Source organism: Serinus canaria, chromosome 2 (genome assembly GCF_022539315.1).
Source record: "Serinus canaria isolate serCan28SL12 chromosome 2, serCan2020, whole genome shotgun sequence".
Lineage (NCBI taxonomy): Eukaryota > Metazoa > Chordata > Aves > Passeriformes > Fringillidae > Serinus > Serinus canaria.
In genome coordinates, this window is record NC_066315.1 from 38,108,481 (window position 1) to 38,136,324 (window position 27,844).

A 27,844-nucleotide genomic window follows, 5' to 3' on the forward strand; every position below is an offset into this window, starting at 1 on the left:
ATTATGGTTTCTGGTCGTCTTCTCTTTCGTCTGCTTCCTGCTATTACTATTTTTTAAAAATTAGAAATATTGGATTAGTCATGACTTTGAAGGTCATAAAAACAGTTTCCAGCATCTTTAGAAAGCAGTCTGTGTATTCTGAACTTTGTACAATGCCTGGTGTAATGATGCTAGGATTCTGACAAGGGCCTGTGGACACTATCCTATTAAAAAATTAATAATGATATGTCAGAAATTGGTCTATTAATCTTAGCTTTGTATCTTCAAAGCTTAGAGCTTTTATCAACAAGCATTTTACAGCGATAAAATTACTTAAACCTTTTAAAGTTTAATCATATCTGCTTATGGTTCTGCTGAAACTAATTATGCCATCCGTTGCTGACTTCAGTACATTTGCCAGTTAGACTCTAAAGCTAGTTTCACATGTGTAGTAATATTGATTATACATTTTAGAAATATACATTTGATTATACATTTTAAAAGCTGACATGACTTACAATAATTGTGTAGATATGTGTACAGTATTTTTGAAGAGAAATGTAATTTAAGGGTAGTGGTTGTTACAGCACTTTCTGGAAGGATTACAGAAACAGTTGTTGTAGTAATGGAGGTTTTTATTTGTATCATTTTTTTCCTTTCTTTTTTTGTTTTTGAATATTCAGTAGTTTGTAATTGTGTTAAAATTGGGATTACACATTCTCTAATCTAGCCAGGTTTTCATATTGCAGATTTTGTTTCTGTGCTTTTTAATTAAAATCAGTTATGTCTCAAGGAAGCTAAATCAGAAATTAAAGTAGAGGCTAAAAAGGAGGGGAGTAGCATAAAGGAAGGAAAAATGTCTTAAAGTCCTCAGTATGTAATAAGTATTCCAAAAACGGTCTGTATAAAAGATCTTCATAGTAGTATTGTTATTTTAGTTCATTATGAATGAGAAAGTGCAGGTTTAATGAGGCCTTACTCTGGTAGCTTTATTATGGTGAAAAGAGTCAACTCTGCTAAACAATCAGTAAAAACACTCAAACAACAGAGTGTAGCACAGTTGTGGCTTTTGTCAGGACTCCTTAATTCCTGTTAGAAGTTTTGAACACCAGCAAGTGTGTTCACTGGAGCTGAAATCACAGACTACAGGCTTGATTCTCACCTGAGTTTGGGAATCCGATTTTCTCACTTGGAAAGCTTTTTTGTGCACATGGAATTGTAGCCACAGTTTTTTCAGATTGCATTATGATACCTACTTTATGTGGAGAAAGGTTTGTGCCTCTCTATTTGGAAGACTCCTGTTTTGCTTTCCATTTGTGTGTTTATGGATTCAGTAAGATTTAAAGAATTTTCAGTAGCATGAGATTTTATAATAATCAAGATTTAGCAGTGTGCTGACTTTTGCTTCTGTAACTGTAAACTGCTCCCTGTCTTATGTATGAATATACTGTTCATGCAGCTTAACTGCTTTCCAAAGTGATCTGATTACAGAGGCTATGTGAAACCACTCATATTTCTATTTGTGTAAGATTTTTGGTATTGAGATACGGAGGTTCTTCTGGTAGCATTGCTGTGGATGGCATCAAGAAGGCAGAATGCCATCACATGGTGTCCTTCTCTGTTAATGCTTCAGGACTAGCTGCTCTACAGGTGTAATAGCTTGCAGCATATGTCGTGCAGTGTACCGGTCCTTCAATTTTCCTCACCCAGAGGGCATCACCTTAAATAGCAACCTTTCTTACCCAACATGTCAAGATTGAGAAACTCACTGCATATCACAATTACAGTTCAGACATAGAATTGAATTGCTGTCCTTGAAAACAGCAGGCATCTTGTTACCTCTTAAGTAGCAAATCTTAGCATGACCTTTGGATTGAGAGAAGTGTAACCATTCTTGGCTGACATAGTAGCTCAACAAATAAACATATTGTTTTGCTTGGCTCCTGAAGTTGCTGGTTGAAAATCTCTAAAGCTTTATGTCCAATCCTGAATTTTTTTAGTATATATCTCTGCCTACAAGGAATTGTGAACTGTACAGCTTTAGTTGTAATCTTTTCATTATTCAAAGAAGTTGCAGCCTTAAGGAGGAGCAAATAAGTGATAGATTAAATTGGTTCGAAATTCAACAAAACTGAGCATTTCCTGCCTTCCACCCCCCCCACCCTTTTTTTTTTCCTGTGAGGTTTTTCACAGAATCTGGAAATGATATTTAGCATGTTGAATTTGACGGCAAAATATAGAATGCTTTTTCTTACAAGAAATATCCTTGTCATTTATCCATCTTTTAATAAGTAGGTGAGAATATTTCTTTTCCTCCAGTATGAACCTAACCATCTTTAGATCAATTTCCTGCTCAGTCACAATTTATTTAGTATTGAAATACATACCAGTGACTGCATTTTTAAGTATGTTCTAAGTAGTATATTCTTCGATATAGGGTATTGATTCATCTGGCTTTTATGGGTAGAGAGATGTGTAGTTTAGAAAAGCAGATGTGGTAAAAAGAGTTTATTGTCATCTAGTCCTTTATTTTATTTATTTTCCTAGTAGTAATGTTGGGAAATTCTCTAACATGTTAGCTTTAGAGAATTGTTTCATGAAGGAAAGAACTCAGTCTCTTTTGGCTTGGTACAGTAGTAAATATGTGTCTGTGAGAATTAATAATATTTGAAATACACAATGTACTTTCATGCTTCTGAATTTACAAGTAGATTAACCTTTATACCATTACTGGAAGGCAACTGTGTTTGTTCTTTTCTGTTAGTTAAATGGAGGGAATTTTTTTTTTTTTATATGTGTGTGTGTGTATATATGAGAGAGAAGAGTCAGATGACTTCTATAAGACCAAAAAAAGTATCAGATTTGACATTGCAAATTAAGTGTCTTATGTGTGCAGCCCAGGGCTTTGATTACCAGCAAGGGCCTCACCCCCTGCCATCATCCCCATTGTCCAATATGTAATAAACCATAATGTAGTTAGTTTAAATATAAACTGGATATATGTAATGATTTTAATTTAGAGGGTTTTTCCTCTCTGACATTTCTAAACATAACTGTTATTGAGGCAGAAAATCCAAAGAAACAGATGCCAGAAAGGACCCTGAAAAAAAATGTTTTGTTGCCAGAGGCCGCATATTCTCGCGGTGAATCCTCTGTGGTCAGCGAAGGAAACGAGGCACATCCTCTCCTATGGCAGATTCTGGGGCAGCTCAATGGGGATAGAGGCGAGTGCCAGAGCACGTGCAGACAAAGGGCAGCTTGCACACTGGAGGTCTCTATCAGTGCAAGGCTCTCTGGGATGCTGTCCGATGATTTAATTGTAACTTTGAATGCTGTGACATGTGAACAAGCTACGTGTCAGCTGTTCTACAGAAACTGTTTATGAATGAGCTCTCAGCGTGAATGCAAGGTAAATTAAGGTTGCAACAAAAGAAATGTAAGGTGTATAAATTAATTTTAGTTTGGGACACCACAGAGCAGGAGAATAAACATGGACAGCTTGCTAAGGAGCAATTGGTGGACAGTATTGTACTAAAATGTTTATCTTGTTTGTATAAAAATAATCATGAATTAAACATCTTTGTCTTAAAAGTTTGCGAGAGCAATGATGAACATTTTGAACATTAATAGACAGTTTTTACATCTTGAGGAAGAAAGGTGGTTTGTCTGTGTATGCTCAATCATAGAATAGGTTGATAAAGGGCCATTTTAGTGCTCTTGCCATTAGTAGTTTTGGGTTGAACTAGAACAGATGGAGAAAATGAGAGTGTTTTGTTTTCAGAATGTAAGGAATGGGGGTTAGGATTTAGGAGCAAGAATGTAACGTTTTTAATCCAGGACTGAGGTTGTTGAAGTTGTCAATCCATTCTTGACGTGTCTCATACTCACTCTAATGCCATGAAATAATAGCTATTTTTACTATGATATGCAAAACAAATGAATGATCTCTGACTTCAAAAACAAGTGCAATGCCATCATTCTGTAACTTCAGAAAAGGCTGAGAAAGCAAAACAACTCATAAACCACAAAACTGTAGTTTCCATGCAGCCTAGGTTTTCTGTAGTTTGAATTTGTGGTAGTATAAATTTCAGAATCATGGCAGAATTTTGTAATATACAGAGGAAATATTTTAAGCATTCCCATAGTTATAAGATCTCTTTTCTAAAAGTTGTGATTTGTTAGGATTGTTTAAAATGGGCTAACTTTTAAAACAACATTTTCGTTGTGCTTAAAATTCACTAATTAAAAATGAGATGCCTTGATTAAGCAGACTGTGCCTGTATTTTTTTAAGAAAGTGATGATATTTATTGTAGGAATTCTGTTTGCTGGAGGTACAAACATCTCAATGAGTAGAAAAAGCAAGTAAAGATCAAATTGTTTCCCCTCTGTAGGAATAACTTTGTGTGTTTGTGTGTGTGTAGGGTATACACCAGCTCTGTATGTAGGGTATATACACCCAGCTGGGTCAGCTATTCAAGGACTTGACTTGGAAGCATCAGCTTGGGAATGTCCAGAAATCCTTAACAACCAAGTTGCTCTCCCTGGAGTTAACTCTTGCAGGATGCCTGTCATGTCTTTATGGGTGACCTGGAGGATATGGCAGAATGCACTCTAGAGTTTTCATATGGCACCAAGTTGGGCGAGAGCATTTGGTACATGCAGGGGCATTTTATATTATATATGCCAATATACCTGAATGCTTATTTTGATCAGCCATTTACTTTGCCTGTATTTATATGCATAGAAGTTAAAAAAAAATCTAAGCATCTGGAAGAGTATTTTTATCTTTTCAATACTGTCATCAGGTCTTAATAAATTGTTATTGCCTCTGCCTACAGATCTTGCCCATATTCAGTATGTGAATGGTAAAGGCTTCAGTTCAGGCCAGTTCTTCTACTGCTGTTGGTCCATTTATTCATTAGAGCCATAAAATCAATTCATAGTGGCATAAGGGGAGTTTTGATAATGGCTGTGAGACTCCTTAACATGCAAGATTGTGTTTGGATTGTAGCATTATATAAAGAATTAAACTGCTTTTTTTAATTTATATATGCCAATATACCTGAATGCTTATTTTGAAAGGCCATTTTCTTTACCTGTATTTATATGCAAAATGGGTAGCAGTCCTTTTTAACAAGATGTGTGTAGGTCAGGCCTGAACCTTTGGCTTGTGGCCTGAGCACCTATCTTAGGAATTTGAGTGGTATTATTTTGTTATTATTTCTTTTTTAGTGTAGGGACTCACAGAAATAGCAATCTGCTCTGTGCATGAAATCTTGAGAAGGAGAAGGCACGAAGAAACTACTGAAGATGTATTGAATTGTTTTTCTTTTCCTTCCTCCTTCTACATGATTATGTTTTTGCACTGAAGTAGCCTATGAAAAAAGCCTTGGGTATAGTTTATAGGGAAGGTGGCATTGGCAGTCCTGCTTATGGCATCATAATCTGGCAAGTCTTTGGGAACTGTAAACTCCTACGAGTTCCTTTGGGAGCTCTGTATCGTATTAAATTTCTTCAGAGGTCGAGATGCTGGCTCTCATGCAGATGCTGGTGTAAGGGAAAAGAGCCCCCATTGCCAGCTGTGGCAGAGATCAGCTATTCAATGACTTGGCTGGGAAGCATCAGCCTGGGAATATCCAGAAATCCTTAACAACCAAGTTGCTCTCCCTGGAGGAAGAACTCTGGCAGGATGCCTGTAATGTCTTTATTGGTGACCTGGAGGACATGGCAGAGTGCACTGAGAAGTTTTCAGATGACAAGCAGTTTGTACACATCGGGGCAAGGCTGCGGCTCAGAGGGATCAGGCCAAGCTGCAGGAGAGGGTTGACAGAGAACTCATGAAATTCAACAAGGACAAATGAACACCATGGATGTGGGGAGGACCTACCCCTTTCTCAGATACACACTGGGGATCATCTCTGCTCAGGGAGCCTTGTCAGAGAGCAGGCTCAGTGTGAGGCAGCAACAAAGGCTGGGCTGCCTCCTGGGAAGTATTAACAGAAGCACAGTCCATAGACAAATGAAAGAGATTTATCTGCCTTTACTCAGCTCTCATTAGACTGTATCTGGGATAGCATTTGTCCCCTTAGTAAAAAGAAGGCAGGTATCAGGGCAAATCCAGCAGCAGGTCCCCAGGCTGACCAGGGAGCTGGAGCACTTCCCTTTGGGGGGGGAAGCAGATATCAGCCCTTCAGTATATGTAGGAGGTTGTGAAGTCCTGGGTGAGCTTATTTCCTTTGAGTTGGGGGTTTTGCCCTGCCAGTACAATTCACATTATTAAGAAGCTAAATATTCTGGAGGGCAAGAACTGCAAGACTTATAGTAGGAGCGGAAATAGAGAAAGAGGCTATATGAGATATTTAGTAATTGTGTAAGTGAGCCAAGGAGCTGAGATTCCTGACCTATAGAAAAAGTGTGATTTTCTAAGTGGCTGCTCATGGCATTTGTTCCGTATTTGATGTTCATTTTTCAGAAAATATTTGGGTTTTATTCAGCATGTTCTTGCAGAGTTTCATGGAACATTATAGATCAGCTTTCAATCAGAAATTCTAAGAATTATATTTTGTTACTATTGATTGATGTAGAAATGTTCATAAAGTTGAAAGAAGCAGATTGAAAAAAATGTCCTGATAGTATCTTTTTTTTCTTTTAAGAATTCAGAAAGAACTTGCAGAAATTACATTAGACCCTCCTCCGAACTGTAGGTAAGTTCACCTGGATTTTATTAATTTGGAATATGGAAATGAAATGTATGGAGCTGTGGAAATTGCATAGGGGACTGAAGTAAATTTTAGTTACTCCTTTGTGCTGATCATTTAGTAATTTTGGAATAAGAGCTGATAGATAATATGTTGCCTACATGTAAAGAATTGATATGACATACTTTCTGGTAACCAAAGTAGTGGTGTAAATGGATGAACTCTGTGATGCATTAATAGATACAGGATATCATAGATATTTAGATATCTATGATTTGATATCTAAATATCAAATCATCCTTCATTTCAGATATTAAATCAATAGTATTTTGTTTGATTCTGTAAAATGTAATCTTGGTGGCAGTTGCTTGGTATATTTGGTTCCTTTCTTTGCAACTTGTTAATACACTGTGAATATAATGGAGAAAGGAGAATGTTGTAGGTACAAACTGTGAGTAATTTTCTAACTGTGTTTGTGGCAATCAATTGTGATATTCAATGGACACTTCCTGAATTAGAGTATAGCTTCATACAGACTTTCTGAAAATGACTGTGTGCTTGTTTGGTTTGGGTAATTCATTTTGTTGTGGTTTGATTTGGTTTGGTTTGAGGGGTGGGGGGCAGGTTGTGTTTTGTTTTTTTTTTTTTGTCAAGTGTATTTCCTTCTGTTATGTTTAAAATTGGCTTTGAAATGACTGATGAGGTAGACCTTGAAACCCTCACTGTCTGGTGGCTGGGGCTGTGTACAGTTGTTCTCAGATGGCTGTCTCGGGCTTCTTATCTGTCAGCTTGTGACATATGGTCAGTGTTGGACCTGGGCCAGGGCTGCACATTGCTGTTTAAAGAAGTCCCTGCTACTGCACCTCTCATGGTGACGGGTTGAGCTCAGTGCAGAATGAGAGCTTCCACCCAGTCCTGCCAACCCATTTCAACTGATGTGGTTAGTGGGTTTCATTCTGTTACTGCACTAAAAAGAAAGATTGATAGAAATGGCTGATTGCATGCAGCGTTTATAATGAATCCCAGTATGTTTCAGTATCGAATTAACTAAGCAACTGGTAGTAAAAATGACAGTCAGCTTTATTGTTTTGGTCTCTTGACAAAAGTATGTGTAAGAAAATACTCTAACAAGATTTGATGTGGTTGTTCGGGATCTCAAGATATAAGTCAAGTGGCTGTGTACCAAGGCGCTGCTTAGTGAAGTAGCCTTGCAATAATAGCATTCAAAGAGTATTTCAGTCAATTAGGATGAACAGTTTTTTGCTGGATAAAACATTTTAATAGCTAAGCTGTTCTGTCATGCTTACGACTGTGTGTGAGTCTTCAATCACATCAAAGCTGTTTCATGTGGCAGATTTTACTTCGGTGTTGATGACTGATGCCTATTAGCGGATTGATTTGCTGAGATGAATATGAAACTTCAGTCTGTTGTAGAAGAATGGTTAAGTCTTTGAACTGAGAGTAAAAGGCTTACAGGTTTTTATAGCAGTGTCATTTTTTTCTGGTTTTCTGAAGCCTTCTCTTTATAACAAAGCAGTTGTTTCAGTATACAAGATACTATAATATTTGGGGTTTTTTTTTTGATAGCACGTGTAAAGTGAGCATTTACTGAGTGGAAAGCCCTATAGTGACTTGCAATTTACAAAAAAAAAAACCCAAGTAATCTGGAGGTTTCATGGGTTTGTTGAATTATTTACACTAATGATAAAACAGCAATAAAGTGCACTCCATGATGCTGTTTTGCAAAATCACATCTAACTTCATGTGGCTGCTGCTTTAACACAGTTCTTAAGATGCAGAATTACTTCATGTTGTGATAGATTGATAGATAACCATTAGTAACTTTAATATCAGCAAATATGTTTTTATAGTCAATGCAGAATCACTTCATTTAGCTTATGCTTTGTTGACATAGTCTAAACAGTGTTTTTATTTGAATTTCGTCTATTTTCTGTTATAGTTAAACCTTACAAAATAAATAAATCAGCCAGGCATGATTCTTTAGAATAATGAAGAAAGCTGAGCTATTGTACAGTATATCTTGAAGTACTGATAGATCCTTTCTTAGTTTTAGTGAAATTTATGTCATTGTTAAAAGCCATGGTTAGCTTTTTCTATTAAAAAGCCTAACCATATTTCATAAAGGTAAGTTCATTCCAGGTGTAGGTTGCTTGAAATGATTGTGATTCCATCTTACTTTCACTGTATGTATTCCTTCATATATAAAATAAATAATGACTGGGCAATAGGAATGTGATAATTCTGATAACTGAATGTCACAGGAGGTGTGAAGAAAGTATTATTCAAGAATACAGCTATCTTAAATAGCTACTTGGGAAGTTCTGATAGAAAAGCTGTTGAGCGAATTGGAACTTAGGTGGAGTATAGCAAAAAAGACAAAAACAAAACAAAACAAAAAACAAACAAACAAAAAAACAATTTGCAAGACTTTTCATTAACTACAGTTAACTACAGTATGCCAAAGCTTTAGGTTTCTTTCATTCATTAAAAAAGGCCCAAATGGAACAGTATCTGTAGCTCAGTAGCATCCCTCAATCTCATGGCAGGCTACACAGTCACTACAAGCTCCAAGGCAGCTGCAACTTCCACTACTGCAGCAGCTGTGATCTTAACATTTCCCCTGCCTCATCCCTGTGAAGAGAATAGACTGTGTAATCTTTGTGTTTGTTTGGAAGATAAAAAAGTCTTGCTCACAAATGTGCCTTGGAATTGGCGGATTATCACTGCTGGGACTTGCAGCGTCTTTCCAAAACTGTGGAAAGCTGTGGGTTTCAGAGTTCCTAAAAAATCTGTCACTTGGGATTTAAAAGAAGATTTAATGCTATAAGAAATTAGAGTCACCTGCCTCCCTACTTCCTTTTCTGTAGTTTGGGTACTGGGCAGTGGAGTGAGTCCTCTTGCCTCCACAAACTTGGCTCCTTCCTCAGGACTGAGAACAACGTATAATGTTCTAAGTGTAAAAAAGCCAAGCTGGAGAAGGGGGTGGGGTGGGGGGCGTGTGGGAGGCGAGCAGTGTAATCATTGCTATTTTTGGAGGAAGGTATGTCATAAAAAAGCCTGTTATACTTCACATTTAACAGAAAGAACTGGATGGTTTTCAGTATGCGTTGTCCCATCCCTTCCCCTCTTTTACTTTTGTATTGAGCTGAATTTACTGGCAAGGACGGTCCTGAATTCAAAGCGGTACCATTTATGTTTTAAATCTGCAGCATTGAGAAATTTCACTTTGTCAGGAGATGGTATGCCTAAATTGTAGACGTTTGCCACTCCTGCCTTTTTTTTCCTCTCATTGAAATATCAAAGCTAGATTGCTAGAAATGGCACACATATTATGCTCCTGAGTATAGCTTTTCTCACGGGTGATAAGATCCTCATATTTAAGTGTCATTTTCCTATATTGCCTTACTGAAGGAGGGGAAGAGTTGGAAATACTTGTAGCTAAAATAATGCCTTTTCAAGCTTCCCCATATTTTCGGCTGCATTGTGCATGAGACAAATGATTTCATAGAACACAACTTCTTGTATAGTATTTCCCTTCTCACTGGCAAGAGGATAACATCTCTGTGACAACTTATACCAATTGCTTACATGGGAAAATAATATTTGGAAAGTATTTCATGTATTTTTAGCTTCTTTCAATGTGAACTTAGCAGCTGGAAACAAGGAGAGCCAGCATGAAGTGAATAGCAGCTCTCTGTGGACACCACTTGGAGCAACTGCTCAAAATTTTCCTATTAAGTCACTGATATTACCTATCTTCCCTTTCATGTTTTCTTTTGGTGTTCTCTGGTGTACTTTTAATCATTCTCTTTTCTGTGTATTCACTACAACTCCTATTATGTTCTTTACATTTTATTTCTTTTACCCTCTAACAGTATATGTGATGCTTAGGGCTCAGAAATATACTGTTAAGAAGTGTGCAGCTTAGTGGGCAGAATGACTGGCATTCCAAAGCAGTCAGTTTAAAATCGTGTGTGTAGTCTTATCTTTTCCATTTATTGGGAATCATTACGTTAATTCCTTGCCTTTTATACTGTCTGCAAAACTGATAAGCAACCAGCATATGTGATTCTAGTATTTTGCTTTTGAAAACTAATCACACTGATAATACTTAAAACAGTTCTCTTTGGGATGATGTTGAGAAGAGCCAAGTGGAATGGCAAAGTTTTCAGTTTGACTTAGGGAGAGAGGTCAGTGTGCCTCGTGGATATCTCTTGTATTATTAGTGACTGTATGGAGTCCAACATTTCTGCTTAATACTGCTTTGACTCTTTTTGATGAAATGTTGAGGCTGGCATCGTCACAACTCCATTGGATTATGTGAATTCCAACAATTTGAGTTATTGTTCTTGGGGCCGTGTTTAAACTCCTACCTAGTGCTACTTTAAAGCTAAAGGGGCGGCACAAGTGTCAGGGGCAGCAAACAAAAGGGAGCACAATATCAGGGAAGGACTGGCAGAGAGAAGATGGTCAGCCTTGCTCTAAAATGCAGAGGGAGAGAAGTGGAGGGACCTGGAGCAGCAGGTAGAGCAGGTATCTACCCTGCAATTGTGCTCAGTGATTTTGATTGTTTGACTTGGGGAGGCATCAGTCTGTTGCCACAGGCACACAGCTGTGACTCATGTGATGCTAATGTGCAAGCAGGATGAAAAAGTGGAGCAAGAAATGCTTTCTCTGAACGTTTTTCTTTGCAAACATTTCCAGCCTGAATTCAGGCTTCCTTCCCATTGTGTTACTCATGGAGTTTACTGTCTGCCTGTATAGACTTATTTTGATCTGCTGCTACTCACCTTCGTGACAACATGTGACACAGAACATTATATATACCTTAGCCTGGTCTCTTTAGAATTTGCAGCAAATAGCAAAACTTAGTCAAAAAGATGAGCATGGAAGTGGTTTGTACTAGGCTACAGGATCCTGTTGGTTTTGAGTCCATGATGTATCAACAACCGGGGCTAAGGATGGGTGAAAAATTTCAGTACTCACTGCAGCTGCTTTATGTTTTACTTTTGAGTCCCTTTCTGCTTCAAAAGCAGCAAGAAACATGTCCCAAAGATATGCAAGTTAACAGTCACACTGGGATTATATTTTCTAATAGCAATCATCCTGTATTTTATCACTTGAATTAGATTGCTGGTTTTTTTAACTGGTGAGGATTTTTAGATTGTATTACCTTGGTACCTTGAAGTACCTTGGATGAAAAGTGTGAGGTTACTTTTTAATATGTAAACTTTTCATTCCTTTAGCTTTTTTCTTTTAGACAGTGCAGAACTGTAGTTCATGCTTTAAGCTCTGAAGTGTGTACTATATTAAAACATTTCTTTAAAAATATCTGTTTATTTTCACTGTAAAAGTGACCTTTCAATGTCATATTGTTTAGAAACATCTGTTTTTTAAAAATAACACAGATGTTTCTTTTCATTGGTCTTCCATGTGTCAAGATGCAGTGTACTTGGAAGGCCATCAAAAATATAGCTGGTTATTTTAGTGATCTGATATCTTTGAAAATCTGTGTTTGATATGAAAAATTATTAGAGGGCACTGAATTATTTTTTTTTTTGGTCATTGAATAAACTGTTTTCAATATCTGCTTGGTTGCATTATTGCTTGCGGTTGTGGGGTGATTTTTAGGATTGATTACATGCAAGGCTCAAAAGCTTCAGGATGTGTTGTGGCCATTGGTGGCTTGAAATGTTAGCAACTTTCATGAAGGCAGGAGAGGAAATAAAAGAAAGAAAGGCAGTAAAGGGAACCTGCCACTGGCTGCCTGCCAGGTCTGGCAACTTCACTCAGCAATGACGATGTAAGGAACTGTCTGACAACACCCATTAATACCTCCCAGCTTAACAATACCTCCACATGATTTCTGCCAGTTCTCCCAGTTTTTGAATGATGACAACTTCTCTCCCAGGAGGAAAAGAAAAGAGAAACTAGTGTTAGAGAAGAATGAGAGTACTTGAGCAAGCACCGTGTGAGTGCAGATCTGGAAGGTCAGGGAGATGCCAGAGCACATCCTATGGCGCAGCTGAAGCAGGAAAATGAGACTGGGGCATAAGGAGGGGTCAGGAAGATCACTCGTTCCTTGAAGCAGGAAAGGGCAGAAAAATGCTCAAAAAGCAGCCTGTGATGGATGTGGGAGGGTTCCTTGATATTTGCAATGTGCTTCGTGTAGAAGATAACTGAATCTCTGGTTTAAATTGTAAGCTGGGGAAGGTGGTGTGAAGAACTGTAACAAGGGTAAAACGAAACACTTTGATGCTTTTAGTGTGGGGAATTCTGAACAGAGAAATTCTTTTCCAGCAGTTTCATATTGAGTTACAGCTGGTCTTTGTAAGTCAGTCTCCTACGGTGTACAAGTGCAGTCCCCAATGCTTTCAGCTCCACAGTTTTTCAGAACACCTTTTGTAGACATTTCTTTTTCCTTCTCCTAAATAGAGAAACAAAGGTGTTGGTTTAAGGTGGGAGATTTTTTTAATTTGTTTTTTGCTTTTCCTATGAGCCAGAATTTGATTTTATTATAAAACTGGTATTTTATATGCATGTTTTTGTAATCTCCTCAATAAAGCCCTCATAAAACACACACACACAAAAAAAAAAAACATTCCCCCCAATCCCTAAAATAAGTGCATTAAATAAACAGTCACTGCTTGCCAGCAAGGGAAGCAAAACCACCTTGACTGAGACTTTACCTCATTGCTAGAAGACTTTGCAAAGAAATACCTGAATGTGTAGATTTGATATACAGTTAGCTGTTTTTGTGGGGTTTTTCTTTTTTTTTTTTTTTTCCCTAAATGTAAACTAATTTCTAGTATGAAAACTATGTAAGGGTCAATTTCTTTACCGAAATTTGAAAGAGGAGGATCTTTTGAAAGTCTGCCTCTATTAGGTACTACTGCACTGAAAAAGCAGGCACTGCCATTTCATGATAATCATGTAAAAAAACATGCTTTTATTAGCAGCTCATTACCCTTTAGTAATTTACTCATTATTGAATAAATGAGGGAAATGGAAGATATTTTGTCTGTTGGTTGGGACTGACAGCATAATGAAGTATTTGTTTCCTTCAGTAAATGGCACAATCTCGTAACTGCCTAACACTGTTGTCTTCAGTAAACCACATTTGAGCAGAATTTGAATTCTGCCTTTCCCTGTAATATTTAAATCCCCTCCCCTTGGAAATCTATTATAAAAAAAAAAAACAAACAAAACCAGTCTTTCTCAGTTCTAATACCACAATTGTACAGCTTTTTAACAGCTATTAAATTTTAGTGCACTTGATTTTGGGGGGGGCATTGTTTGTTTGTTTGTGTTGGCTTTTTGTTGTTGCTGGTTTTGGTTTCAGTTTTTTTTGCATAGTCGGGACAGTCTAAAGCAATGCTCTAATTTTTCTTTTGCTCTTGGTATATATGGAAAGTGTGCAGAATAACAATTAATAAATTTAATTTAATGAAATTGTTTTCCAAAATCTCCTGGCAGAAATGCTGCACTTTAGGACTAAGTCATGAAGTAGTAACAGAGCATGCTTTGCAATACTTTGGAAACAAACTATGAAATTGATCTGGGTGCTGTTTTCTTGGTGAGCAATAAAACTTATTTATGCTGTACTTACACATTTGCAGCTTTGTTACAAGCTTTTTGGGGTATCTAATTGGCTGCAGCTTTGAATCATATAAACATGCCAAATGTTACTAATTACAATTAAGATATCTACTTGAAATAATCTTTGTTTTCATTTTCTCTGACAATTTTTTTTTCACTTATTTACATGCCTTTAATTTTTCATTTTAACAGTTCTTGCAACACTTTAATTTATTTTTGTTTCAAGGCTGTGGAATTGGATTAAACAGGGTTTTTAAATACTTCCATGTTGCTTGGAAAGAAGCCAGTTACTGTGTATTGGCTTAATAGAAACCATGCTTAGCAGTGCCTCACATATGGCAGCTCGTGTTTGTGTGGTAAGGCATTATGTATTTTAAATATTACCTTTTATGCCATAGTCAAATTTATGCCAGAATCTGAAGTTTCCTCTGATTAATGTTAACATTCTGGGGTTTTTTTGGGAGAAGTGTGTAGTCAAATACATAATTTACTGTCTGCTTGGCACAAAAGCCATATTTATGTGGCCTTTGTTAACTGGAGATGCATACTATGCCTAGAGAAGGCTATAGGTGAGTGATAATATGCTTTCCTGACACTTGTAGCCTTTTAATGTTGTAAATATTGTGGAGGCCAAGATGGTGATTCTGTAAGAAAGACTGAAATACAAGGGTTTGTGTTCAGTTTAGTAGATTGAGTTACATTTCAAGAATAAGCTGTACACAGTTACAGCAATTACTCTTAGAGTAACGACACAGCTGACAACTTAAACCTTAAATTTCTACAGCTTATTTCTGGTTTGGGTGTTATTGTTGTATTGGGTTTTTTTAATTATTTATGTCTTACTGTAACTTTTATGGAATTTGGAGTTTAGTATAGCCTCTAAGAATTTTAAAGCTATTAAAGGTATTTATCTTGCTGGATTATCTTGCTGTAGGCAGTCTTTTTGTATAAAATTCAGCAGTGACTTCATAGTAAAATTTCTTTATCAGAGAACAATGTTATTATGCATGGGAGAAACAGAGAATTATTCCATTCTTTCAAAATGATTGCCTCATTTTTAGTACACATTGGTTTTTGGGGTAGGAGGGCTTTTTATTTCTGCCAGAGTAGCTGATGTTTGATTTAACTTTCGTTTAGGAGGTGCTGACAGTAAGCACCACTGAATACTCACATCATAAATCTAGTAGAGATTTTTATCCTCTTTACTATAATTTTAAAATTGTCAAAGGAAATTCTGTTATTTCTATGACAGCAGTGCAGTATCTTCCACATATATCATAATTCTATGGGTAATGTACAAAACCTATGGTAACAAACTGGATTTTACACTTTAAATTCTTTTAATTCTAAAGTGGCTTTTATTTTAAGTGTGGTATTACACTAGTTTATGATTAGTCTGTTTACACATAAGAAAACAGTATTTATAATTTTATGCTTCTGAGATAAATAGATAAAGGTAATTAAAGTATGCTTGGGATAACTATATGGTGTCAACTGTGTAGTCATTTTACCATAGATGGAATCCAGAGAATTTTAAAATTCCGTACAGTCTCATTATTTGCTATCTTAGGTAGCCTAAATGGGATAAATATATGTATTGACTACAAAATTAGGCATGTTAGAACCCTTACAGAGAAGATAGATGGAATGTAATGCATTTAATTTTCAGAGAAGTTTAAGACTGAAAAATTAGATGTCTGCCTAGTATGCAGTTTCAGATTTGTTGATATAAATAATTGATTGCTAAGCTCATAACTGGGGCGTTTAGGGTTGCAAACCAGGGATTTAAAAAAACCTAAATTTGGGGCTTGCAGCCAGGGTGGATTTGTAGGAATATTGGTTTCAGAATCACTGCAGTAAACGCAGTGCCAGGTTTTGCTGCAGCATGAAGTAACCATGGATGGGATTCATTAGGCTGGTACTAGGTTAAGCTGTTGGCTGGAGTTAACTGGGCTTGAGCGTTCCACAGGAATTTTGGGAAAGACTCTAGTGTGAAAATGGACCTTCCCATTATTCACATTTTGTTGGATAGCTTGAAAAGCAGGGCATTCATGACTGAACCTTTCTTGTAAGAGTGTCTGGCTTTTGATTACCAGAGAAAAGTTAGCCTTACTCCATGTTACACTGGAGCATGTTCCTTTTTCTGCAGCAGGGATCATGGGACACACTTGAGTTTGCCCATTCAAAATACTTCATGGGAGGGCACTTCTTGGCACTGCACCTCTCAGAGAACTCATACTGCTGGCTGGGTCACAAACAGAGCCGTGGCTTCTTGTATCTCCTGCATACAATCTGCCACATTGCCTGCCAGAAACAATCCCTGGAGTCACTTTGTGCCTCGGGTACAAAGAGCAGGTTCTTTGTCTCCCTTTCCTGAGGTAGTTGTATGAGATCTGCTGTAGTTTGGCTCAGAAAAAATACTTGGCTGTAGTTGGGGGTGAAAACCCAAGACCCAAGGTGCCCTTCCTCATAATTGGCTGTTTGTTTATTTGTGTTCTGTTACACATAAAATAAGACCTGTCAGTCTATAAAACTATTTCTAAAAGAGGGCTGCTTTACTGCCATGTCTTATTCACAGCAATGTCCTGTTGGTAGCAGCAAGAACAGTAAAACACTTTGACACACAGTGTGCACATTACAAAAATGAAGTGTCATATCAAAAATGGCTGTAAACATTTTCACAGTCACTTGTCATTACATGTTTGAAGGTGGGAAATTTTTAGAGAAGACAACTCAATCTTCTTCCTTCCCAGCATGTCCAGGCTGCCTAGAAGGGAAGATGTATTTATCAGTATGGGATTTCAATGGGCTGTTGAGGACACGTCAATTCTAGCTCTCTGAGTACATTCCTCAACAGTCTATCAACACAGTGATTAAGTATCAGTGCAAGAAGTCAATTTTGAATTTTGATCCAGTTAATTTTGGGACTTTTTTTGTTGCTACTTTTTTTTTTTGTTTGTTTGTAAGCTGCAGACTTGGTAGAATAAGGTCAGGTATTGTACAGGTATCATTGCTATGTAATGATACTTGTCTCTTTGAGTTGATTATGTGATGCCTGTCTAGCTGATGGGCATCACATAATCAACTCAAAAATCTCATTTGTGTCTGGAATTACTGTGGTGTAAATCAGATTTAAATTCATGATTCAAGTGTAATGGCCTTCTGTATCACAAACCTTCCTAAGTGATATTTAATTAATACTGTATATTAACCATGACTCTTTTGGCACACATGTGGGGCTGGCATTTTCAGGTAGCTACAAATGCGGCCTCGAAAGCCCACAATGTGGTGGCTGTAGGATGACGCATTCTGAAGATGTTCTACAACAACCTGCTTGCTCCTTATTGAATACAAATAGCTGAGGGATGACAGCTCTCTCAGTTTCAGTAGAATCTTTATGATTTATATGATAATGATAATTTTATTCTGCTGCCAGTACAGAGCACTTTGCAGAATGATATCAAGGTTAATTGTCACTTTGAGAAGGAGTGAAGCGCAGTCTGCCAACCTGATGCTGTGCTCAGCTGAGAAAGATAATTGTTATTCAAGTAGTATTTAAATGAGCCCAAATGCTGATAAATACACAACCAAAATACTTTATTTTTTTTTCCTCTCATGTTTATTCACTGTGCTAAAGAATAGGGTCATCACTATGTAGAAATACCACAAATGGACGCTGTAGTAAAGACACGCTGAGTATTTACAGAACTTAAAAGGAGTGGGTTCCTCCTCCCCCTACATGTGGGCTGAAGGGAAATACTTTAAAATTGAGTTCCTCTTGTCAACACATCCTAATTCTTCTGTGTGGCTGTGTACTGTTACCATATATATGCCTGCTTATGCTCTGTGACCCGACCTAACTGGAGCACCTGAGGCGTTTACAATCTGTGCCAGGACTTGTGACTTCTAAGGGTTATTCTGTACTCCACATATCTCATGGTGGTTTTAAAGGCAACTTTGGGTTTTTTCCCTTTGGGCTTGGGGAATTGCAAGCAGCTCAGCACCCAAAGAAACACTGCAGAAACATGCAAATATTGCTATAAATTAGATGGTTGGATTTTTTGGTATTCCTGGTAGCTTCACAGCTTTTTAAGGGAGATGGTCAGCTGTATGCAGCAATGCAGTTCTATATCCCAGAAAGCAATGGGGCTGTCCCAAAAACTGGGACTGACTTTATTCAATTTACATAACCCCTTTCATCCTGGGGTCTTCAAGATTAAGGTTTTACTGTGAATTTCAAAAGATTTCTATTCAAGTAGAGTGCATGCACTTCATTCCTCCTGCTACCCCTCGAGAGAATTTGTTTTTTCATCCTGTGCTGTTTGAAAATTATTGGCTGCAGGAGTTTCTTAGCCTTGAGAACTTTTAGTTAATTTTGATACAGCTGTATATGTCTTTATACTTGCATTGCTGTTCTTTCCTGCACTGTCAAACTGACTTTTTCCTAATTCACGTGAAAACTTCCAATCTCTGTTTAGCGATTTGTTTGTTGCTAATATTCCAGTGAAGTAGGTGGGTTCTGTTTGTTTGGGGTTTTTTTTAGTTATTTAGGATGTTAATTTGCTGCAATTTCTGGACTAAATTAGTAACTGATATAACTCTACTAGACAGACTATATTATAAATATGCCAAGAATTTGCACATAGCACAGCAAAATGATAGAATTGTTACTTTCAGGACTTTAAGAAGTAAAAATAAACTTGCCTTAGTGATTTATGTCAAGGAAATTATTTTTCTTAATGACAATTCATAAATTCATGGCTAAGATTTTTGCATATTATTACTTTGTAGGAGGACAGTTTATTACTTAACTGGCAAGAGACTGCTTGTTTGTTAATTCTATTATTTCATATGCATTATAGTCCTGTGGCTAAGAAACATAAGTGCTTAAATGGCTTGTTTTCAGTCCTAAACACTTCCATACGTTCCTGTTGCATTTTTAGAGTCTGTATGGCTTAGTAGCTTTCCACATGACTAATGCAGATTTTAACAAGCAAAATGGAAAAGGGCCAACTCATAATTGTTAGTGCAGTGGCATAATCACCCATACATGGTTTGTTTATTATAGCTCAGCAACAGAAGAATGTTTCAAAGAGGAAACACGCGGACATGATTAGTAAGCAGCACAGTGATGTGAGGCTGTCCAACTACAGAAGCTGTCTAGCTGGGTTATTAATTTACTTTGGGATATGCTTTCATTTTTATTATCATAAGGGGCACTGATAATGTCAGATTTTAGTAGCCATTTACACTGAGTTATTAAGAAAAAAAATACATGAAAGGGTTTTTTCCTGGGATGAATGGATGTGTTGAAGAAGCGTGGTGAATGCTGCAAGTTGTACAGACTACCAAACTGATTAGAGCTTGCTTAATGCAAGTATGAAAAGAGGAAAAAATATCTGGCAGAAAGACAATTGGTTTTGAACAATAAAATGTTTAATCAGATGATTATCAAAGATATAGGTAAGTAACTTCAGCATTTATATTGCAGCAATTACAAAGGCTACAAAATAGGCATTCTTTGTGGCTGTGTATCGATTGACCAAAATGGAATTGGAAACAGCAGTGCAGTGTGATAAGTAATGGGGTGAAGACTCAATTGCATAAGAGTTGCTGTTACTGCTCTTCAGTCTTACTTTGCTGAATTTGTTGGAAGCAAGTTTTAAAACAAAAAATGAAACCAAAAAGAAACAAAAAATGCTTGTCCATTAACTAGAAAAAGATACCTTTGCTGCTTATATGTGGAGAGACAGTGTTTTAGTTTCTGTTTTTCAAGAGTAAATACCATTCAGTCCTAAAATTTCCACTGAGTTTGCAGATTAATTTTGCCCACCATTTCACTCACCCTTTAGTAAAACAGTTGGCTTGAAAGCCTTATACTCTTCCAGCTTCTGCTGTGTGTTCTTTCATACCCCTGACACAGTGACTGGTATCATCAACTTTTTCTAAATATGCAGGCTGCAAAAATTGATAAATTGGTTAAATTAGTTTTAAACTGATTTAAATTAAAACGTGTCCAGATTTTAATTCTTTAGTTTCGTTCTTAGGGTTATATTAAGTCTATTGATGTTTAAACTGAATCAATGTAAAACTTTTCCTGAATGTTATATTAAGTCTATTGATGTTTAAACTGAATCAATGTAAAACTTTTCCTGAATGTTCTTTCAACTTTTTGACCATTTCAGCTAAAAATAGTCTTAAATTATGTGTTTATCTTGACCAGTGAAAGTTAATACATAGGCAAGCCTTCAGCAAGGTGTCCATTTTGTTTCTTTATTCCTTAGCTTTTCCTGAAGAAAAAAACCCCAGAAAGTCCAAAAACTAAGTAGTGTGTTGGGGAAATATCAAATAATTCTAGCTAACTTCTTCACCTCTTCAATTTTAAAGGTTTCAATGATTTTGTTGGACAGGAAATCTACTTTAACCCAAAAGATAATGTTGGAAGCAAGATAAACTTATGTTGTACAGCATCATTTTTGATGACGTCTGCTGTACAGCTTCTATAAAATGAAATTCTGTAGAGAAGAGAAAATTTAGGGAGATCTTAGGCAAGTGAAGTATAAATACCAAGAAGGTGTAAAGAAGGTGAAGCCAGGCTTTTCTCAGATGTGCTCAGTGACAGGGCAAGAAGAAACAAGCACAAAGTGGAACACAGGAGGCTCTGTCTGAACATCAGAAAACACTTTTTTTACGGTGAAGTTGACCAAGCATTGCCACAGGTCATGCAGGGAGGTTGTGGAGTCTCCATCCTCAGAGATATTAAAAAAAGTCTGGACACAGTCCCAGGCAATTGGTTGGAGGTGGCCCTACTTAAGGTGGGAGTTTGGGCTGTAGGACCTTGTCATCCTCTGCTGTTTCTGGAATTCTGTGATAATTAAATTGTAACTTGTTTGTTGTTGTTGGGGTTGGGTTGCTTGTTTCCTTTTTCTTGTTGAAAAGCGTAAATAGTTCAGCATTTTTTGGAGCTGGTCAGTAATAGAACCTGAGTTTCAGTTTTTACCCTTTTTGTGGGCTGAAGCAATGAAGGTGAGATGCAGTTTGAAAGCAGACAATGTGTGGTGATTGGTTCACATTCTGTGAGTTTACCTCTATATAACGTATAAACGTGTTCATTGCGAATTTTGCTTTTGTTATACCTTAAAAAACCAGGTGCAGTGTTTCTTTTGGATTAGCATATGGCTTGTGTTTGCAGATAACTGATTGAAACTAAAGGCTGAACTTAAGAGAAGCCATGGAAGGAGTGTGCACAACTTTTGCCCTTTTTGAAATGAGTTAATTTTTGGCCTGACATGTAAATTCACTAATTAAATCTTTGATTGAAAATTTTACAGAGCCACTTCATTTGAGCAGCATGCAACTACTTTTATCACCTGGATTGCACTGTTTTATATTTAGACTTCTTATAAATGAAATTGGCTGACTGTTGTCTTTTAATAACAGCAAAGTTTAATACTGTTAAGTGCTTCCACTTGCTTGTTTTACTGAAGTGTATATACAGTCTTGAAGAACTCTTCTTTACGCTGAACAATTTAGTTGGGTTTTTTTACACACTTGAAAGTTACTGGATTCCTTTGGATTTATTCCATGTCCTTTTGAATGAAAACCAAGACTCAGCCAGCACCTTAAGACTTTCTAAATAGATGCAGCTGAAATCCCTCCTAAATGTATAACCTGTTTCACATACTCAGACACATCCAACCCTAAATACAGGAAGAGATTGATCAGCACTTAAGCTCAGAGCCATCCTGCAGAGTTGCCAAGCCTCTGTTATTAGCAGTGGTGTGGCTCCTGCTCTGCATGAAGGAGGATCCCTGTCTACAGTAGCATTCTCTCCCTGGCATGCCAGGATGGTAGTAAATAGTTTAAATAACTCCCACACTTATTACTGAAAATATTCTTTTATACCAGAGCAGTAAACATTTTGTTTTTTTAATTTTCTTCAAAAAGCAGTAACTGAATAGATCAACAAAAAAAGGAGCAAATTATATGTTTAAACTTTAATTGCCTTACAGTGGTATTCAATCCTCAAAAAAAGGCCTTGCTGATGACACACTGAGCACTGTGTAGGTTACATAAAAAACGAGTATTGAATACACTAATAAAAAGTCTGGACCTGTACTGGCTCGTTGCACTCATGTCACATGCACTAAGTTTCAGATTTACTAAGTTTCAGAAGATGACTCTTGAGAGGCAGAAGTGGCTTTCCTGAGATGGAAAATAGAAGCATCTTTCACCAAAGAAGAATTTATCTGAGGGATGTATAGCAAAAAGGTTGGGAGATATTAATTCACCATATAGACCACATTAAAAAAAAAAAAAAAAAGATGATTTTTTGCTTGACAAATAATCTGGAAGTCTGTCAAATAAGAGCATTTTTATGGGTCAATATCATATACATGTAATTTGGTGTTGAAACGTCAAGTTTGCGAAGTTTAGGAATAAAATTTAAAAATTTATGAGCATGTATTTTTTTAAACAATGTTTCTTCTGTTTCAGAACTTTTTGTTTTAAAAATCCCCAAACCAAAACCTAACCTCAAATCTCCAAGAGACTCTTTGAAGAATTTTGCATTAAGCCTAAGTATATTGATCAGTCTGGAGTACAGTTTTTGCATCATCTTGATGGGTTTTGTTTTTCTTGATTCAATTTGATCAAATATATATATGTAAAAAAAACCCTAGTTGTTCCTTGCAGTCCATTAACTTTATAAACCATTTTAATTTCATATGTGGGCAATTTGGTCCATTCCATACTGTGAAGCTTTGCTTCTCTTGGATTGAAGCCTTAAGAGTTAATGCTTCTGACTTTGAGTGGTTTGCTCCAGTAATTTTATTATTGCAGTTGGAATTTTATAATTTAATTACAGTTTAGGAATTAAAGAGCAGGCAGAGAAGCTTTAACATTGTTTTAGGTAAGGGTAACAGTAGGAGAGGGATGTCCTGCTGATGATGATCCAAGTAGTGTTTAAAAGAGATGCTTCCTTCCTAAACAGCCACATGATTCCTCCTGTAAGAAATAAATATTGCTGAAAACCCTTTTGAAAATAGCTTTTAAATTGTTGTCCAATTTTAAGTAACCAGTCCAGAGGACAAATTTAACAAGAGCACCTCTGCAGCCAGTTCTTGTATAAACATTCATGTTGAAAATAGTCATATATTTAAGCAAAATCTTTATTTACACCTTGTGGTTAGTGAACCTGTTCATCATTAAAAAATGCCAGTAATAGAGCATGTGATGTAGCAGTGGCCTTTTCATACCACAGGAACTAAAAGAGACTATATTAACCATGTAATCTTGTTGACAATAAATGTTGAAAATTAGGGAGAAAACTGAGTGTATTCATGGGGACTTAACTGGGTTATAAGTAGCAAGAATTTGGGAAAAGTACTCCTTGTAATGGTAATTACCTAAAATAGCAATAGCATTAAGACAAACAAAAATATTTTGAGTACTTGAAGCTGAGAGCTTCTTTCTTACTCTGATAGCTTCTGTTCTTTATTCCTAAGTACTAGGAAAACTAGCTATTTCATATTTTTGGTAACAAAATGTCCATCCTTTGTGGTGCTTCATGGTTTCTTCTAGGCACTATAGTTACCTCTGTTTGTTTATTTGTTCATGTTCTTACCCTTCTTGTTACAAGGGGAAGATGGGCCCTCTGGACTTGTCACCTGGGTTTATATGGATAAAATGATCAACTCCTGAATGCATTTTTGGGCTGCTGTTATTAATACTACTAACTTATTGGAACCATCTGGCAAGCCTTTGCACATCATCCACCAGTATTCTCCTGAGCAAATTCTGAGTGTGCCTTGGGAGAAGGAAGACTGAAGGAGATTCCTGTCCAACAGTTGTATACTTTGAAGGATGAGGGAGTATGGACAGGCTGTTCTGAGCCAGCTGGCCTTAGTGCCAGCAGACAGTAGGGCATGTTCAATTTACTGTTAGAGGTGCAGTCTTTGTCTTATTCACCATCCCAACAGAAACTGCATGAATCTAGGCACCTTTCCATGCTGGGTATATACATGAGGGGTTATATATCATTTTTCTATTAGATTGCTTCCAGGTTTCCCCACTTGCTGCTGGGTGCTGTTGAAAGAGTGACTTTCATAGCTGTGTTTGGGCTGTATTTACTCAGAGCAAGGGCCACCAAGTTATGCTGGGAAATACCTCAGTGGGCCATGGTTTTGCATAATTGTCTAGACAGGATGTTTTGGGAATGTAAGCCACTCTTCTGAATGCAGTGTTGTGTTAGTATTTTGGCAGTTCTGCACAGCAGTAGTATAGCTATTCACTCTCTTAAAACATGAACTTAATAACACTGGTGCTAAAAGGTGATAGAAAATTCATGAAAATCGTGTGTAAATTGAAAGGGGCTTCATGTACTGAAATTGAACAAGGCAACTGCATGCCTTGCTTGTACCAAAGCATCAGAAGTTTGGTGTATGAGTCCAGCTGGTTGCCAAAGTATAGCACCTGTAAACCCATTTATTTTTCTGGGGCTTTTGGCCTCACTGTTGCTGGCCTTCCAATGTGGAAACACTATTCCAAGGCTGTTGCTTTAGGTATGCCTCTGCAAGCTTGTCAGATTATGTTAAAAGGTGATATGGGGGAGGGGAAGAAAAAAAGGAAGAGGAATTACAGGAGGATTTTGTTGGCCAGAAATACAAGACTTCACTTTGTACTGGCAGAAAGTGATGCTTTTTCAAGTTCAACTTCCCAGATATAAAACACCTAAGAAGAGCTTCCAGCCTGGTCCCAAACCAGAGTGGTTGTTAACCTGGTCAAAAGTTACCAAAATGTACACTCTAATTCTTTAAATGGCTGCTTGGTGACTTTTTATATGAGATCGTAATTGATGGTGTCAGTTTTAATAAATAATTCAGTAGTTCTCTCCCTGTGATTGTATAGCAGGATTTGTGGATAATAGAAGTCTGAGGACTAAGTGTGACTGATGAGAATGGATGGCACATTACTATCAATCTTGTCACTTTTTTACCACAGGTTAAAATTGAATTTGAGCTATTGACCATCGCTCAGCATATTTGTCCTCTCACTGTGTGTGGACCAAAAACTCACTCAGAAGGCAATTATTAAACTTTGTTTCCCTGAAATAACCAGTGCTAGTTGCATAGCCCCAGTGTCAGTGTTCCTGATTTTATTTCTTTAATTATTTACTCCATGGAGAATGTGTGAATCTCTTGTTAATTTCTTAATTTCATTGAGCCTAATTTTCTTGTAGTTGAGCTCTGAAAGAAATTTACGGTTGTATTTACCATTGCAAAATCAAACTATTTAATCATTTCATGTGGTGAGAAAGGGCTTATTTGACTCTGATAATTATGATGAATGCTCTGTAGTTAAAAGCCATGGTCAATAAATTAAAGGTATTCTAGTAACATTTGTTCTTCTCTGTGTCTGTGCTTGACATAAGGACAACTGTCTTTGGCTGGTTCTGCCTAACTGCCTGTTTTGAATTTTTTTCTTTATCTCTTTTTTGCCTTAGTTGTAGTTCATGATTCATCATCTTGGAGTCTTTTCCACTCTTCAGTCATCTTCAGTCCTAAGTGGAATTCTGATTGATTGTGCTTGATTCCTAACATATCTTTCTGTATCACGATGTCCAGTAATCAAGATGTTGTTGGATGTTTCTTTATTTAAATGTGTCTAGGGAGAGCAATAGACTAATAAACCATTTCTATCCACCATATTTCTTACTTGTTTTTTCTTGCAGATTTCTGTTTTTCTTTGTCACTTTTGTTTTAGGGTTCACCAAGCCCTTGAATATGGTTGGAATGTAAATATTATCTCTGCCATACCAGTCTTTCTCCTAACCTAAACCAGATCAGTCAGTGATAATAGAATGTAGTCGTAAGTCAAATAAACTTTCTTTTCTTTGAGAGAGAATATATTATTGCTGCTTTCAGGAACTGATTCGATCTGTTAGAAGAATCCTAACATTCTTTTAGGGTTATTTTGACATAAATTCAAAGAGAAGTGCTGCATGTATACATGGCAAGCTTGGCTTCTTCCATACCCCAAAAAGTTGCATATGGATTGATGATTCCCCCTTGGCCCCTTGCGCCATGAATTCTGTACCAGTATCAACTCTATTCAACCCAGAAATTATCCCTCTCAAAATAAATTTGAGCTCTTCCCTACACCAGTTTCTTCACTATGCTCTCATCAGTACACTCCAGAGCATACAGATTGGCACTTTGAGCCCAAAGCTTCAGCCTAACTCGTAAAACTTGTTTCCTGATTTCTGCCAGCCTTTCCTCTGCTGTCAGCACTCTTAGGAGCTGTGGGCACCTGTTTCCCTCAAACCCTCTCTGGGATACCACACAGATGGCAAGTCAGGTCTGCTGCTTTGGTGCTTACAAGTCTGGACATGATATGGTCTTTCCTGGTATAATTAAACTACCTGTGTGTTTGATAGTAAATTGCTGTCCACTTTCCTTCCCACTGTATGACATTTTTTTCTCCTGAGCATCTTCCAACAATCAATAATAGGGAATGATATAATGAATGACAATTGATCTGTGCTGTCCCTCATGCTGGTGTATGCCTCTGTTTATGTGTGTTTATTTTTGGGATGGTTTCATTTTCTTCGTTTTTTGTTTTTTGTTTTTTTTCCCTTTGTTAGGTTTGTGGGGTTTTTTTTCCTTTGTTTTGTGGTTGAGGTTTTTTTGTTTGGTTTTTTTTGGGGCCAAACTCTGTTGTTCAAAGGAGGCAGGCATTATAGATTTTTTTTTTATGCCTGGCATCTATAAGCTGCCTGCAACAAGTACATACGTGCTGCAGTTGTTACACATCCTGCACTAATCAAGAAATCTTCAGTTGCCAAGTTGGTCTTAAACAATTGTATAAGGCCATAGCATGTTCTAGAAATTATTCATGTTTATAGCCATAAAGTTGTGCCTGTGTGTGTTCCAGTAGAGGCCAGAAGGTCGGGGCACAGGCAGTACACACCTTTTGTAGTCTGAATGAATTGATGGCTTGGCTATCTCCCTTCACCATGGGGGATGCAGAGCACTGGGGAGTATTGAAAAACCCCTGTTAAAGCCAAAACAAGCAAGATTCTAGGGTCTGTGGAGTTAAACTTCACCTTTTAATGGGGAACAGTGTGGGAACGTATTTTGGTAGACAACTGAAGGTCCATTAAAATAATTCAGAGCACTAGTACAGATGAATAGATAATATTGTTAAGCTGAGTGCTACATGAAACTTTTTCAATTGAAATGAACTGCCAAGCCTGTGCTGTTGGCATCAGTGGATGAGGAACTGTGCAATGTTTAATGCCCACCCCCCCCCACCAGACTGTGCTCATTCAGCGTGGTCTACAATCCCAATTTACAATTTATATCCTCTCCAGACTGAGTTTCAATAAAACATGAACATATTGAGTAGATATAGTCAAATGTGTAATAGTCATTATGCATTTAAAATAAATTCATTTCTGGTGTGAATGTCTGGAGGCTAGAAGCCTTTTATCAGGTATAGACCTCAATACTATATTATTTTACTTGATATATTGTTTCATTCACAA

The 27,844-nt window shown here is 37.1% G+C and overlaps 1 protein-coding gene across 2 annotated transcripts in view; it reads left to right on the top strand.

Annotated features, from left to right (window-relative positions):
* The window catches only part of UBE2E2 (ubiquitin conjugating enzyme E2 E2), a 202,115-nt gene that overhangs the window by 6,423 nt on the left and 167,848 nt on the right, over positions 1 to 27,844 (top strand). For both annotated transcript variants that reach the window (XM_009086111.3, XM_018909592.3), the window contains exon 3: positions 6,634 to 6,684. In XM_009086111.3, coding sequence (XP_009084359.1) covers positions 6,634 to 6,684 — 51 coding nt within the window. The remainder of the gene's footprint in view (positions 1 to 6,633; positions 6,685 to 27,844) is intronic.